General features: G+C 46.3%; 2 protein-coding genes across 4 annotated transcripts in view; one reads left to right on the top strand and one right to left on the bottom strand.

Moving 5' to 3' along the window:
* The first annotated feature begins 867 nt into the window (after positions 1 to 867).
* Positions 868 to 3,824, top strand: anapc13 (anaphase promoting complex subunit 13). The gene is made up of 2 exons (XM_041886347.2): positions 868 to 1,465; positions 3,418 to 3,824. The coding sequence occupies exons 1-2, from the start codon at positions 1,367 to 1,369 to the stop codon at positions 3,541 to 3,543; spliced, it is 225 nt and encodes a 74-aa protein (XP_041742281.1). The 5' UTR covers positions 868 to 1,366; the 3' UTR covers positions 3,544 to 3,824.
* A 326-nt stretch (positions 3,825 to 4,150) lies between these two features.
* The window catches only part of LOC121573937 (rho GTPase-activating protein 32-like), a 220,313-nt gene continuing 208,851 nt past the window's right edge, over positions 4,151 to 15,612 (bottom strand). For all 3 annotated transcript variants that reach the window (XM_045222570.1, XM_045222571.1, XM_045222572.1), the window contains 7 exons: positions 14,596 to 14,741; positions 12,932 to 13,133; positions 12,036 to 12,181; positions 11,805 to 11,879; positions 9,167 to 10,033; positions 8,025 to 8,704; positions 4,151 to 7,935 (listed from right to left, as the gene is read on the bottom strand). In XM_045222570.1, the coding sequence (XP_045078505.1) occupies positions 5,755 to 7,935; positions 8,025 to 8,704; positions 9,167 to 10,033; positions 11,805 to 11,879; positions 12,036 to 12,181; positions 12,932 to 13,133; positions 14,596 to 14,741 (4,297 nt within the window). In that variant the 3' untranslated portion in view covers positions 4,151 to 5,754. The remainder of the gene's footprint in view (positions 7,936 to 8,024; positions 8,705 to 9,166; positions 10,034 to 11,804; positions 11,880 to 12,035; positions 12,182 to 12,931; positions 13,134 to 14,595; positions 14,742 to 15,612) is intronic.

Below are 15,612 nucleotides of genomic sequence, written 5' to 3'. Positions count from 1 at the left end.
TCTAAAAGAACGTATTTGGGTGTTTTTGGAGCCTTTGTTCATGTTTTTTCAGGGCCCCCATACTACACAATGAGGATGAGAAAGTGATTTGCTGTTTGGGGTACGTTTCTCAAAAACATGTGAAATCACAAAAAAAGGTGTCTGTACCCTTCTATAAAATCTATTTACATAAAGAAATAGAGATTTGGTTGTAAAAAAAAAAGAACCCCAATATATTTTTGACAAATCTTATATGATTTTACATACAAATGTGCCTTGTTGCAACTCATAAAATAGATGAACTTAGTTCCTACTGTACATGAATTTCCTCTCTTCCTTTTTAAATGTAATGCATGGAAAATATCATGTGTAACAACGTTCAGGTAACCTTAGCGAAATTGGCTAATTATCAAGGTAAATATTTGTATTTTAAAATTTTTACTGAGTACTTTTTAAATGAGCTACATCTTACTTGAGCAGTTTTCTTACACCAGCCTCCCGCCTGCAGTACTAGCGGGGGCGACTGGTAGACAGTGTCCTTCGCCCCTGCTTGTCGGGCACTGTTTTCCCGCATTTCTGTTAAAGATGGTGAGGGCAGGTGATTGGCAGGCGGGAGCGAAGGACACTGTCCACCGGTTGCCCCCGCTAGGGCTGCAGGCAGGAGGCTGGAGTGACACCGTAATACTCAGATAATACTTTTCCCCCCCTTTTGACCGACATTCAAAAGTGTCACACAAGCGTGAAGATGTCGTACTCGAGGGGGGTGTTCATGCAGGAACCAATGGGATGCAACTGCAGGAACGCCCACATGCAGGAACGCCCCGAATTGCAGGCTGCAGTTGCACACTATTGCTTCATTTGGCTGTGTAAACAAATAAAATAATCACATCATTTGGCTCCCAAACGGCTCTTCTTTCAAAATGCTTGAAAACCTAGAACCATGCGCGCGGCGCATTTTTGGCTTCGCCTATGGCAGCAGAACGGCTGGGACCGGCTGTGCTCTACCCACTATTTATTGTTTCTGCAGTAAGGATTCACCATCTTCAGAGAATAATTTTGTAATTTATTTGTGGAAACCCGTGAACACGGAACTAATCCCCCTCCCTCCCGATGACGTCAAAATACTGCGACTCATTTGAATCGCAGGTTGTGGCGATTTTTGCAAGGCTTCTTTGTTTGGGTACATTATAGTGTTCATCATACATTTTTTACATTACGTATTTGGTTTTGGAAAATAAATGAGCCTCTTATAAGCCTTCATTAAGACTTCTGGCTTGCCACACGAGACTGCTTTTCGACGGCTAAACCACCACAACAAACAAGGATACTGTTTGTGCCAGCTTCACACCTAGCTAGCACTACTAGCAGGCAACCAAAACGTCCAGAGATGGACAGTGAAGTTCAAAGAGATGGCAGGGTTCTTGACCTTACAGATGATGCTTGGAGGGAAGACCGTCTACCTTATGAAGATGTCACTATCCCATTGGTAAGGAAACCCTTTAAACAATGTTTATGGTGCAGATGAGGTTTAGCTAGGTTGATAAATGCTACATGGATATAACGTTAGGTGTACAGTAGATTCTAAAACTGGCTCACTCATATTTATTCGTGAATATATAATTCGTGAATATAATGATGGCAGCATCCAAATCGTTGATGTATGATGCCCAAAAATATCATTTGGACTTCACTTTCCGAAACAAGCTTACGATAGCTAGAAGGCACTGTTGCGGTTACACGCGTCATAGCCCTTTTTAATATTTTGCAGCCACATCAGCTCTGCCAAATATGTAACTTGTTAGATCTGGATATCTTCAATACAGGATTCTATCGTAGGATGGATTATAGATGGGGTAAACTTTTTCAACAGCACTGGTGCCTTATATATATGTATGTTTCTAGTTGCAGGTGTACCTTCGATAACGAGGAAATGGAGATATTAAATCAAATAGAGATATTAAATCCAGTTCACTGCCTGGCTACCAAATAAGTAGCCTGGTCTCAGACTAAATGTAACATAGTAACAATTCGGGACACTTAAAATGGTATTATTTGTTACGTTTGGTATGGTTACTTAACGCAAAAACAAAAGGAAGGTGGGTGTATAACGGGAACGTCTAGCAACCCAAAGCTTGCGCGTTTGAAATCTCAACATTAGTCACAACAAATTGAAATTCGTAACATATACCATACTAAGTGTAGTTCAGATTTACGTACAGAATAATACATAATGCTTTGACACCAGGTTGAAATACGAGACATTGACTAGCCATCTAGCACCAGTGACCATACTTACGCAATAATTTTGACTAGCCATCTAGCACCAGTGACCATACTTACGCAAGTGCCTCAATGTTGTAGCTTGCTGGTTCCCTTCTCTCTCTCTGGTGGAATCAAATAGAGCAAATGAGTCCTCTTTTGACTGGTTTCAGAAATCAGTTTCTGAAAAAAATTACTTATTAGGAATGCCTGATACTCATACTTCTGTATAAAACTGGACAATACTACCACAGGTTGGTGGCACCTTAATTGGGGAGGACTGGCTCGTGGTAATAGCTGGAGCGGAATCAGTGGAATGTTATCAAACATGGTTTGATTCCGTTCCAGCCATTATTATGAGCCGTCCTCCCCTCAGAAATCAGTCAATTGAAATAAATAAATAAGGCCCTAATCTATGGATTTCACATGACTGGGAATACACATGCATTTATTGGTCACAGATACCTAAATAAAAAAATGGCCTCAGGATCTCGTCACTGTATTTTTGTGCATTCAAATTGCCATCGATAAAATGCAATTGTGTATATATATATATATATATATATATATATATAATAATATATATATATATATAAATTGTGTTCGTTGTCCGTAGCTTATGCCTGCCCATACCATAACCCCACCGCCGCCATGGGGCACTCTGTTCACTACGTTGACATCAGCAAACCGCTCATGGTTTGCGGTTGTGAGGCTGGTTGGATATACTGCCAAACTCTCTAAAACGACGTTGGAGGTGGCTTATGGTAGAGAAATTAACATTCAATTCTATGGCAACGTCCTGGCGGACATTCCTGCAGTCAGGATGCCAATTGCACGCTCCCTCAACTTGAGACATCTGTGGCATTGTGTTGCGACAACTGCACATTTTAGGGGCCTTTTATTGTCCCCAGCACAAGGTGCACTATGCTGTTTAAATCAGCTTCTTTATATTCCACACCTGTCAGGTGGATGGATTATCTTGGCAAAGGAGAAATGCTCACATATAGCGTGTAAACAAATTTGTGCACAACATTTGAGCGAAATAAGCTTTTTGTACGTCTGGGATCTTTTATTTCAGCTCATGAAACATGGCACCAACACTTTACATGTTGCATTTATATTTATATCAGTGTAGTTTGCTCTCATGTGGTTAATACTTTTTTTTTTTTTATCCTGCAGAGTGAACTGCCTGAAGCTGAGCAAGATAATGGAGGATCAACAGAGTCTGTGAAAGAACAAGAAATGAAGTGGTCAGATTTAGCGCTACAGAGTCTGCACGAGAATACACCTAACACTGGGACTTAGCTACTCCGTGAATGGACGCGGTGCCCAATCCAATGTACCTGTGGTTGAACTCGTCTGTCATTTCCTCTAGTCTTACAATGGTGAAAATAAAATCATTGTGGTATTCTCATTCATGTAAAAGGACCCCCCTCAAACCCACAATTTGTCTTGCAGTTCAACAACTGAACCTGGAGTGAGGCATCCCTGGACTATTTGTAGATGTTTTTGGCCCGACAGAAATAGAATGTCTGTGAAAACTGAGTATATGCAATGAAGCAAAAATAAACAGAACTTTTCATACATCCAAACTTTTTTTCTCTAGTCAAAGGCAATGCGTCACACTTGTGACATATGGATGGCAAATACATATGCATACTTTTGGAATTGGCTCCTTGCCTCTGGCATCCAACAGGGAAAATGCATTTACTGGTAGCTTCACTGAAATCGGTATGCCAACATAATTTACATTTTAGAAGTGTTTATCATTATGTCTACAGTCAAGACATCTCAGGGAGCTTTGTGTTATGTAAAATAAAAGTTGTTTAGGACAAAGGCTCACAGGGTCTCCATCAAAAGTAGCATTGAACATTCTACACTGCAATTTTGCAAAAGAAACCACTGACCCACATTCATTTTCATTGTTATTTCCTGAACAATTTTATTTGTTATATCCAACAGCATAACTCTCCAGTTACTGAGACGAGAGATGTTTTCACATTCAAACAACTAGGTGGTTCTTTAGCCACTTACTGTGCCCCACAACAAAGGAGGGACATATGGGAGTATTCAGTTTAGTATCCATTTGAACAGGTAGGGGCCATTCATAAGGCAAAAGAGAACAGTACCTTCACAAGCCAATGGGGGTTACAACTAAAATATCGTCAAAGGTTTTCAAATGCAAATATGACCTGCATTTGAAATTGAATGAGATGAATCTGAATCCTCTGCCAATTTGACTGGCTATTGACTAATTGCACTGAAAGCAGACAGTTGGTTCCTTAAAAGTTATTCCACTTTTTTTCAAAATGGTCCCAAACATTTGTCCATTCAAATTACATTATGGTTTACTACTCTGGGAACATTTAAACCATCTTTTTCACATACTCTGAAAATTAGTATGTACATTTATTTCAAAATGTAGTTGCTGGAGTGAATTCAACTTGCTCAAGGGCTGACCAAGCATTTACGTTTGTGTGAAGTGTTGTACAATATCAGTTTCTTGGATAGAACAGTTTTTTATAATTTTATTAAGTTGTCCAGTCCATTCAAGTCTTTTAAAATTGGCAGAAAAAAAACAAGACTATAACAAAACACATTTTAAGAATTACTCTGTTACACCTTCCAAGGTAACGTTGTCATTCTCACACCCAGTCATCAACCCATACATGTGCAGGAATGCTTTCATGGTCAAAAAGACTGTGCCAAAATGTTTGGTCCCTCTTGCAATGAAGAACAAATCTCTGTTCCAAAACATTCCATTAAAATTCAATTCATTCTGTTTTATAGCGAAAATACACAAAATCTAAGAATAGCACACCATCACAGAGCAAATAAAATATTAACATAACCCTACTGTACTAGGTGAAAGTACCCTGTGTAGTTCTAGAACTAACTTTGTACTGTTGGGCCCGACCCCAAATCAGAGATGCTTGAAGACAAAGTGAACATACTGTACCGCCTTGTGTATACAGTGACAGGAGGGAGGGCACAATGACTTACACAGATTTCCTCCCTCTACAACTTGCACTGAAACATCCAGAAAGTACACAATGGATATCAATGGTTCTGTAAGAGATTCGAGATTACATGCATTTCTAAAATGCAGAACTTCGTCCCTGTTATGCTCATACCTCTCCCCAGTCCTGGTTAAAACAATAAAATAAAAAAATAAAATCCCTTTTTACCAGTAGTTCTTCTTTGTACACATATTTTACATTTTTGCGGTTCTGGTTTCTCGGACATTTCACTTATATCATATACATTTCTATGATCATCCACCATCGACCGCGTGGCTTCTTAGAACAATTGAAGAAAGTATGGTACATTCAGTACATTCTCTAAAAAGTATCTTATTTTCTTTACAATTCATAAAAAATATAGAGGAGAAAAATAATGCGAAAGGGTGTGACGACAGTCCACTGTCCTGCAGAGGCTGTGGAACTTTTTAATCTTGAGTTGAGTCACTTAATTGCTTAAAACCTGCGTAAAAGTTAGTTTTTCCAAGTCTCTTCTTCATTCAGCGTGTATTTCTGTCTCGGGCCTCTGCAGGGCCAGTTCAGCTGGGATGAAGGCGCCCTGGCCCAAGGCAGTGGAGTACGCTCGGTTGCTGTGGCTGCCCGTGAAGCCAGGGTTGGTGGGGAAAGAGGCAGTGGAGACCCCGCGGGGGTTTGGCATGGGGGCCTGTGGCTGAGGTACTGCTGCTGGGTGGTAATCATCCAGGTTGTCGTAGTGAGACTGTACCGCCATGGTGCTGTGTCTCTGCTGCCCACCGTGGGGCTGGTATGAGTAGTCTCTGTCTGGTTCGGGCATGGCAGCTTGGCTATAGTGCTGCTGCTGCCGCTCTCGGATGCTGTGCGACCGCTCGGCCTTGGGAGGGGCCTGCGCTTTGACGGGGGCCGACTGGTGTTGGTGGTCATCGTTGTCTTGGTAACTACCGGGGGGTTTGGCCCTGGTCTGATGGCGGTTTGGATCGGGCTGTTCATAGCGGGGTTGGAAGCTCCGAGCACCGTCTCCCGGGTCGTGTCGGCTGGGGTCCTGCTGATGGGACTGGTTACAGGGTGGGTGTAGGGCTTGGTGCGAGTGGGAGGTCTGGCAGGTCCTGGAGCTGCTCTGTTTGTCCACGGTGCCGTTCCCCTGACAGTGCTTCTCTGTCTCCATGTACATGAGGACGTCAGGATCACACACCAGGTGTCGGGGAGCGTGCTGGGAACCTGGTGATACGCCGTAGCGCCCGTCTTTACCCTCGACAGACATCAGCATGGCTTTGCCGGGGTCCGACTTACTGCGCAGGTGTAGGGTTTCGTACCCCCCCAGGTCGCCAGGCATGAACAGGCCCACGTTGTCATACTGAGACATGACAGGACCCTTGACCTTCTGCCTGGACCGGCTCTCTCTGTGGATGGAGTGCATCCGGAGCCTTTCATAGTCCTCTGGGTTCCATGCGAAGTAAACTGCGGCTCCCTTTGAGCCATGGCCTGGGGGCATGTCTCTGCTGACGAAGCTGTGCTCCTTCCCCGGCGGGAGGATGTGGCGGGACAGGTAGTTATAGCTGCCCGCCTTGCCACCCGACCGGCTGAGGGTGGGGCCCAGGTCCCGACTGCTGAATGAGTGGAAGTGCCGCAGCCTGATGGTCCCATTGGGGTCCACGTCGTAGTAAGGGGCATCCAGCGGGTTGGCACTAGGCGAATAGGGGCTGTAACGGTACTGCACCCGGCCGTTCTCAAAGTAAGGCTGGAGTTGGGTGACGTGGTAGTCGGCCTGTGAGGACTGTTGCGGCTGCTGCGGCTGCTGCTGCTGGTAGGCCTTGCACTGGTAGACGGGCCGCTGGTAGTAGAAGAGCTCGTCGTCGGGAGGCACCTCGGTCCGCTGGATGGGCACTGAGCGGATTGCTGAGGGCACGTGGAGCGAGTGCACCCTGCGGATGGTGGGGTAGACCGGGGCTCCCTCAATGGGGCCACAGCCCTGGCCGCGGTGTCCCGGGCTGGGGGAGATGTACTCGCCACCCCTGGGGGGCCCGCGATGCTTCATTGACTGGTGGCAGGACCTGGGGTGAGCTAGGGTGTTGTAGTGGTGGTCTATGCGGGCACTGTAAGGTATCTGGGGCTCCGACTTTGACACGTAGGAGAGGTGTGGGGGAACACTGTCTGGCCGGTAGTGGTATGAAGGCTGCCCCACGGGAACGGCCCGTTGGTGGTAGTAGGCCTCCCCAGGAGGCTCCAGTAAGGCGGCCTCTCCCTTGGTGTGGTACAGGTAGGCTGACTGGTGGGTGGAAGACTTCCGCGGGGGAGCGGGAGGATGGGCGAGGGCCTCCTTAGGCGTGGAGGTCTCTGTCAGGATGTTGTGGAAGATGGCGGGGTTGGCGGCCTCTATGTGGCTGAGGGCGGCGGTTGCCAATTTGCTCTCAATGGAGCGGATGGGAGGCGCTGGCGGCGTGGGCCCATGGGCGTGGTGGTGGGTCACAGGCTCCGTGCGGGGCTGAACTGGCTTTATGGCCTCCCATGGTCTCTCCACTGGCTCGGCTGGGGTGGGGGCCACTCTGGCGTTAGGCTGGGGATGAGACCGTGTACGAGGTTGAGGCTGCGACTGTGGCGGAGTATGGAACTGTATATGAGGCTGTGATTGAGGCTGTGGAACTGCAACTGGCTGCTCTGAGGGTTTTGGAGTTGGCGACCAGACGGTCTCATCTACATGGACCTGAAAATTTACCAAAAACAATTCCAGTTGAGTATATAGTTACTGTATCAAAGATATTCTGCAAATATGACACATTTGACCAAATTTACCTCAGGAGCAGGCTGTGGCAGGACACCCGTCTCCTTGCTGCTGGGAGTGGTGGATGGGGGGGTGGTGGTGGAGAATCCAGTGCTGCTGACCGCTACCTGGCCCATGGCAGGCTGCTGCCTCTCTGGACTCCTCCGAGTGGGGGACACATGGGCAGGAGGGCTGTAGGGAGTGGTGGCACACTGGTGGTGGGGGGATGCCAGTGGGGTGAAATCCATATCCTGACTGGCTCCGGGAGGAGTGGAGGGGGACTTTCCACTGGTGGATGTACTGATGAACTCATGGCTCACTGACTGGCTCGGCTGTTTGTCAGTAGGGGTGGTGGGAGGGGTAGAGGTGGGAGGGGCAAGGTTTGGGGTAGTGGGGGTTAAGGTTGGGGTCTGGGCTTCTCCTGCTCTGGGTCCCTCCTCGAGGGACGTCTGGGGGCGCAGAGCTGGGGGAGGGTGCCAATCCAGGGAGCGTGAGGGCTCCAGTGGCCTGACGGGGGACACTGGCGTGGGGGGCTGGGACTGGGAGGGCCTCTTCTGGGTCAGGATAGAGGCCTGCTGGGCGGACTCTGCCAGGGCCAGGGCCAGCATGCGGGCGCCGTTCTTCTGAGGGGGCGGGGGAGGGAGGAGGGACACGGAGGAGGAGCTGAGAGGGCCAGGGGAGGCTTTTGGAGAGTCCAGACTAGCTACGGCTCCTGGGAGGGGGACAAAAACAGAAGGGAACTGCAGTGTGAGGACAGAGAAGAGAAAGTGTGTTCGAGGGGAATAAAAAGAAAAAAGGCAGGCTTGGTCTTCAAGAGGAGGAGAGAGGGGGAAGAGTTAAGCTTGGCGCTCTGGCGGCATCATGTGGAAAGATTTCTCTGAGCTGAAATCCATGCAAGGTGTTAAAGGCATGAGGCGGGCAAACTAAACCTAGAAACGAAACAGGCATTGTCAATCAAAGCATAATCAAACAAAGGCCTTATACTGTAAAGAGAAACATGACAATCATATTTAAATGTACAGTTCACCTAAATTACAAAATGACATATTGGTAAGATTCCTGCTTACAGGGAAAGGAAACAAATATATAATTTAGTAATTTGGGTGAACTATCCCTTTAACATTAAAAATAAACATAATAAAGTGAAAATGTAGCAGCTGTATGCACCACTGACCTAGTTGTTCCTTACTACTGGTTGCTGGAGGTTGCTGGACAGTGCTCTCCTCCCCTGTGGAGTCTTGGCTCTCAGTGTCGAAGGCAGAGAGCTTACAGTGCAGCTCCATCTGAAAGGCCTCGCTCAGCGACGGCTCCCCCGTCCTCAGCAGCACTGAGCCCATTAACAGAGGAGAGTCCCAGGGCAGTCCCGAGGGAGGGGAGGAAGGCTGGGGAACACCATGGCTTTCTGTAAGCCTACTAGAAAACTCCATGTCAAACAGCTCCGAAATGGCCAGAGGAGCCAAAATGTCCGACTTTGACTTTATCGGGGACACAGCCTGTACGGGTTTGTCAGAGAAAGACACAGAGCAGGCCAGCTTCTTGCTCCCTGCTTTCTCTCCCGTGGCCGGGCTGAGGTCAGGCGACAGGAAGGGGTTGGCAAACTTCCCCAGGAAAGAAGGCGAGACAAGCGCAGAGCCGTTGTCAACGCTGCCTGGGATCCTCTTCAGGCCGGTGCCCTCGCCAGCCGCACCCGTGGCGACATCACTCAGCCCCAGGGGGAAGGAGAAGGAGCCGTCGGGCAGGCTGCACTGGAACGACATGGGGTCAAAGTCCAACGATGCCATGCCGATGTCTGGGGGGCTAAGGTCCACGTCCTCGCCGGCCGAACGCGGGGGCGAAATCAGGGCTGGAACATAGATGGGCCCGTCATCCCCATCGCTGTCCCCACCGTCGCGGGTGGCGCCCCCGCTGTGGCCCTGGGCCAGATTGTCATAGGAGTTGCAGTGCTGCCGGGTGTGGCTGTCTAGCAGGTCCCCGTTGAAGGAAGCTGAGAGGGCGTCGCTGCTGGAGCGGGGCCGCCGCGGACGGTACACCTTCGACTCTCCTACGGGAGTCAGGGGGAAATCATCATCAATTCAAATACAAGATTTTTTATTAGAGAAAACAATATAATTACATTACTACTTGGACCATAGCAGACTTGCGCTCAAGAATAGGCTCCATCAGCCATACAGTGAGGGAAAAAAGTATTTGATCCCCTGCTGATTTTGTAAGTTTGCCCACTGACAAAGAAATGATCAGTCTATAATTGTAATGGTAGGTTTATTTGAACAGTGAGAGACAGAATAACAACAAAGAAATCCAGAAAAACGCATTTCAGAAATGTTATAAATTGATTTGCATTTTAATGAGGGAAATAAGTATTTGACCCCTCTGCAAAACATGACTTAGTACTTGGTGACAAAACCCTTGTTGGTAATCACAGAGATCAGACGTTTCTTGTAGTTGGCCACCAGGTTTGCACACATCTCTGGAGGGATTTTGTCCCACTCCTCTTTGCAGATCTTCTCCAAGTCATTAAGGTTTCGAGGCTGATGTTGGCAACTCGAACCTTCAGCTCCCTCCACAGATTTTCTATGGGATTAAGGTCTGGAGACTGGCTAGGCCACTCCAGGACCTTAATGTGCTTCTTCTTGAGCCACTCCTTTGTTGCCTTGGCCGTGTGTTTTGGGTCATTGTCATGCTGGAATACCCATCCACGACCCATTTTCAATGCCCTGGCTTAGGGAAGGAGGTTCTCACCCAAGATTTGACGGTACATGGCCCCGTCCATCGTCCCTTTGATGCGGTGAAGTTGTCCTGTCCCCTTAGCAGAAAAACACCCCCAAAGCATAATGTTTCCACCTCCATGTTTGACAGTGGGGATGGTGTTCTTGTGGTCATAGGCAGCATTCCTCCTCCTCCAAACATGGCGAGTTGAGTTGATGCCAAAGAGCTCGATTTTGGTCTCATCTGACCACAACACTTTCACCCAGTTCTCCTCTGAATCATTCAGATGTTCATTGGCAAACTTCAGACGGGCAGGTATATGTGCTTTCTTGAGCAGGGGGACCTTGCGGGGCGCTGCAGGATTTCAGTCCTTCATGGTGTAGTGTGTTACCAATTGTTTTCTTGGTGACTATGGTCCCAGCTGCCTTGAGATCATTGACAAGATCCTCCCGTGTAGTTCTGGGCTGATTCCTCACCGTTCTCATGATCATTGCAACTCCACGAGGTGAGATCTTGCATGGAGCCCCAGGCCGAGGGAGATTGACAGTTCTTTTGTGTTTCTTCCATTTGCGAATAATCGCACTACCTGTTGTCACCTTCTCACCAAGCTGCTTGGCGATGGTCTTGTAGCCCATTCCAGCCTTGTGTAGGGCTACAATCTTGTCCGTGACATCCTTGGAGAGCTCTTTGGTCTTGGCCATGGTGGAGAGTTTGGAATCTGATCGATTGATTGCTTCTGTGGACAGGTGTCTTTTATACAGGTAACAAGCAGAGATTAGGAGCACTCCCTTTAAGAGTGTGCTCCTAATCTCAGCTCGTTACCTGTATAAAAGACATCTGGGAGCCAGAAATCTTTCTGATTGCGAGGGGCTCAAATACTTATTTCCCTCATTAAAATGCAAATCAATTTATAACATTTTTGACATGCGTTTTTCTGGATTTTTTTGTTGTTATTCTGTCTCTCACTGTTCAAATAAACCTACCATTAAAATTATAGACTGATAATTTCTTTGTCAGTGGGAAAACGTACAAAATCAGCAGGGGATCAAATACTTTTTCCCCTCACTGTATAGAGTGCCGTGGAGAGAAGTCCCATTAAACATTACCTTCAACGTTGTGTAGCGAGGTGAGCGACTCCTCGCTTTTGGCCGATCGGAGTGTCCCTGTGTCCCCTCTGCCTCCTGGGACATGAGACAGACAGACATGAGTTCACATACATTAGTTTCCGTTCCAACCAAATTGAAAATTCAATATCTATTCTACTAGGAGTCAGAGCGAGAGGAGTCAGAGCGAGTGAAGGGTTGGTGTTTGGGAGGGAAGAGGAAAGGGAATCTAACCTGCCAGGGCCATGGACTTGAGCTCACTGGGTTCGCTGGGGTTGCGGTGCAGCTTGCGCTTGGACATGGATGATGACTTGCCCAGGTTGAAGAAGGAGCGCCAGTTTCCCACCGGAGACCTTTTGGACTTGATGGGGGGCCTTTTCCTGTAGAAAGTGAATGGACAGAAGGGAAATACTCAGTTGGGAAAACAAACCTCCCGTGTAGCTCAGTTGGTAGAGCATGGCGCTTGCAACGCCAGGGTTGTGGGTTCGTTACCCACGGGGGGTCAGAATGAAAATGTATGCACTCACTAACTGTAAGTCGCTCTGGATAAGAGCGTCTGCTAAATGACTAAAATGTAAATGTAAAAGTAGTCATGTGTCCTTTTGATATCGTTGCCTAAAGAACATGACTCACTTGTATATAATATGAATTATAATATGAAACCATATACAGTGAGGGAAAAAAAGTATTTGATCCCCTGCTGATTTTGTACGTTTGCCCACTGACAAAGACAAAGACCTCTGTGATTGGCAACAAGGGTTTTACCACCAAGTATTAAGTCATGTTTTGCAGAGGGGTCAAATACTTATTTCCCTCATTAAAATGCAAATCAATTTATAACATGTTTTTCTGGATTTTGTTGTTGTTATTCTGTCTCTCACTGTTCAAATAAACTTACCATTAAAATTATAGACTGATCATTTCTTTGTCAGTGGGCAAACGTACAAAATCAGCAGGGGATCAAATACTTTTTTCCCCTCACTGTGACTGTATGCGTTCATGGTTTGAAGGTACGACATTTCCATCCAAGTATTGTATCACTCATCTATGCCTCCTCCATTTCCATACTTTACAACTCATGGACAAACATCAGCCGTTCGAAAGATACCAGGGCCTCAGGTTGTTCATACCTCTCCATTGGGAACTCGATGACGGTGTGGAACTTGCCCTGCAGCGCAGCCGGGCCCTCCCCCACCTCAATGTACTTGCTGTCGGCCGTGACGGGGGAGTTGATCTGGGCCTGGGTCCGGGCCTGGGCTTCCTCCAGGGTCAGCAGCTTGGTGGAGGGGGACGACACCAGCAGGGACTTGGGCCGCAACAACGAGTTGTGTCCTAGGGGTAGGGGAGAAGTGATCATCATGTACACCAGTGGTCACTAACCTTTTCTGAGTCAAGATCACTTTCGGAGTCAAAATGCAAGCAGAGATCTACCGCTCAAATAAAATAAAAATAAAAACATGACTTAAAAAAATGTACACCTATGCAGCATGAACCAATTAAAAACTGTTATGTAGCAATGAGGTTTGTGCAGTAGGCTATAGGCCCAATACATTAGCACTATGCTTAAATTGTCCTGACAATGTTGTTATTCTCAGACCATTATGAAATGATATAACATTTTTAGGTATATGATCAGACTGGTAATAAATCATTTGTTGTATTACTTGTGAGGCATAGCTGAGTACGCATAATAATTCGCTTCAATTTTTTACTAGACTGATGGCCTGCATCTGATGGTCAGTCTGAGGGGAGGGACCGAGCAGCGGTGAGGCTGCCTCTCACCCGACTCACCGTCCCTCCTCTCTCCCTCCCTCCACTGAGAAAAGTCTTCCAGCTGATGGCGAAACTCAAGTCGCACTGCATTATTTCTGCCTCATGCATCAATTCATGTTGATACTCCTATGACCAGAGAAAGTGAAATATTCCTTGATATTAAAAAAGTCAAGCCGCTAATAATAACACAAGCTTATCGAAACACTTTGCTATACTCATTCATTGTAGCTGCAGTGCTGGTTATAGCGTGAGTAGAAATGGGAGAACGCGCATTTTATGGCTTTTAAAAGTGTTGACAGTCCTGAATAACTTAAAACATGAACTTACTCATAAAAAATACAACTCTTTGCTGTATTCGTTGAGTCTCTCTCTAGTCATGGTTTTAAAAGTTTTGAAATGTCACAGTATCAACTTTGTTGTGCATTCGAGGCTTCTTTTTACAGTCTATGGCCCGTGGAAACTGTGCAGACACGGTGATCTGAGCTATCGGGATAGGCCAGCGGTAGGCCTATAGGTGCACTTGATTTGCTCTCTGGGCACTTGAAATGGTTCAAAATGGGAACACTTTGTCTTCTTGGCGCTAGGGCTGCTGAATCAAGTGCACCCACCACCAACAGTGTGAAAGGAAAATAAAAAAAAATAGGATCACAAGGCTTTATCGTTGTTGTTTTTTACAGAAATGTTTGGTGATCGACTAGGAATGCCTTGGATATCGACAGGTTGGTGACCACTGATGTATTAATAATTAATTAATGTACTCTATGTTATGGAGGTGACAAATTACTTGCATAAAAAGTGATTGTTCTGAATAAGCTACTTTTTCTAAATTAAAAGGAAACATTTGGTGAGGGCAAACTTGGGTCAGGTGGATTATGCTTGCGCTATGACAAATGACATGACAAAAGCACCACTGGCATTAATTAGAATCAACCAAAATCCTGCATTAGAAAAAAATCCTCCAGCTTTGGATAGCCCAATGGCACTGAGCATATATAACATCCCAACAGGTTGGCATGCGTACCTGCTCCCTCCCGTATGAGCGAGCTGAGCTTGGGGCTGAAGAGGACGTCTACGTGGTTCAGTATGAACTCCACCACCACCGACTGGATGCGGACCTCCATGAAGGCTGCCGTGCCACTAAAGCAGGCCGACTCTATCTGCTTGGACCTGGGGAGACGACATTGGGGATCAACCATGGGGAAAGAAGAGTCAACAAAATTCTCTCTATATTTTTTTAATGACTCATGCTTCCACATAGGGCTGTTGCGGTGACCGTACTACTGCCACACCAGCAGTCAAGACCGCAGTAAAATTCCATGTGACCGTTGCGTCAAGGTAATCTCCTTTTATGCACTCTGGACATGCTTTGGTAGTACCCAACTTGCTAACTACCTTCAGGTCCTAATGGCCTGGTACTCAGGGCTCTATTGTCCCTCGAACCACTCTGACATCAATGCTAATGGTATTTTAAAAAATCACATCGAACACTCATCAAAACAGTAGGCCTATCATACTTTTAAAACTCACTTCACTGTGATGATCAATTTGAAGAAAGAAGTTCAACAGCAGGTTGAAACAGTGTAAAACATGGTTGTTGTGGATGTTGTTTCAACGCCTAAGACAACGAAATGGACAGCACTTTCTAAGGTGATGATTAATTCAAAACCCCCATATGCATATTAGAGCTTATGCATACGCAGTCCAAGCCTGAAAGAAAAATCTGAATTAAAATTATGATTGTGCCATTATACAATACATAGCCTACTGCATATTACACATGGCAGAAAAACTACTGATTTAAGATGTTGTTGGTATATAATTGGTCTAGCCTAAAATACCACACATTTGAGTAATCGCCTTTGAGTGTGGACTGGTATTATTATGCATACTGGATGGACTGGTTACCTTATGCTACACTTCAAAATTTCTATCCATGAATCTGGGAGAGAACTTAAAGCCCTAGGCGATGCTGTTGGTTCATTGATTGTGCAAAGCGGCTTACAGTTAGCCTACAATTAGTATATTTGTATTTGAATAA

Source organism: Coregonus clupeaformis, chromosome 9, assembly GCF_020615455.1.
Source record: "Coregonus clupeaformis isolate EN_2021a chromosome 9, ASM2061545v1, whole genome shotgun sequence".
NCBI classification, from domain to species: domain Eukaryota; kingdom Metazoa; phylum Chordata; class Actinopteri; order Salmoniformes; family Salmonidae; genus Coregonus; species Coregonus clupeaformis.
The sequence above is the reverse complement of the archived record's forward strand: the minus strand, read 5'-3'. Positions and strand labels throughout refer to the sequence as shown.

Excerpts from the sequence above, each read along its gene's own strand:
- anapc13 (XM_041886347.2), top strand. The coding sequence starts at position 1,367 with ATGGACAGTGAAGTTCAAAGAGATGGCAGGGTTCTTGACCTTACAGAT. Across the intron at positions 1,466-3,417 it reads AAGATGTCACTATCCCATTG|AGTGAACTGCCTGAAGCTGA; the intron begins GTAAGGAAACCC and ends TTTATCCTGCAG.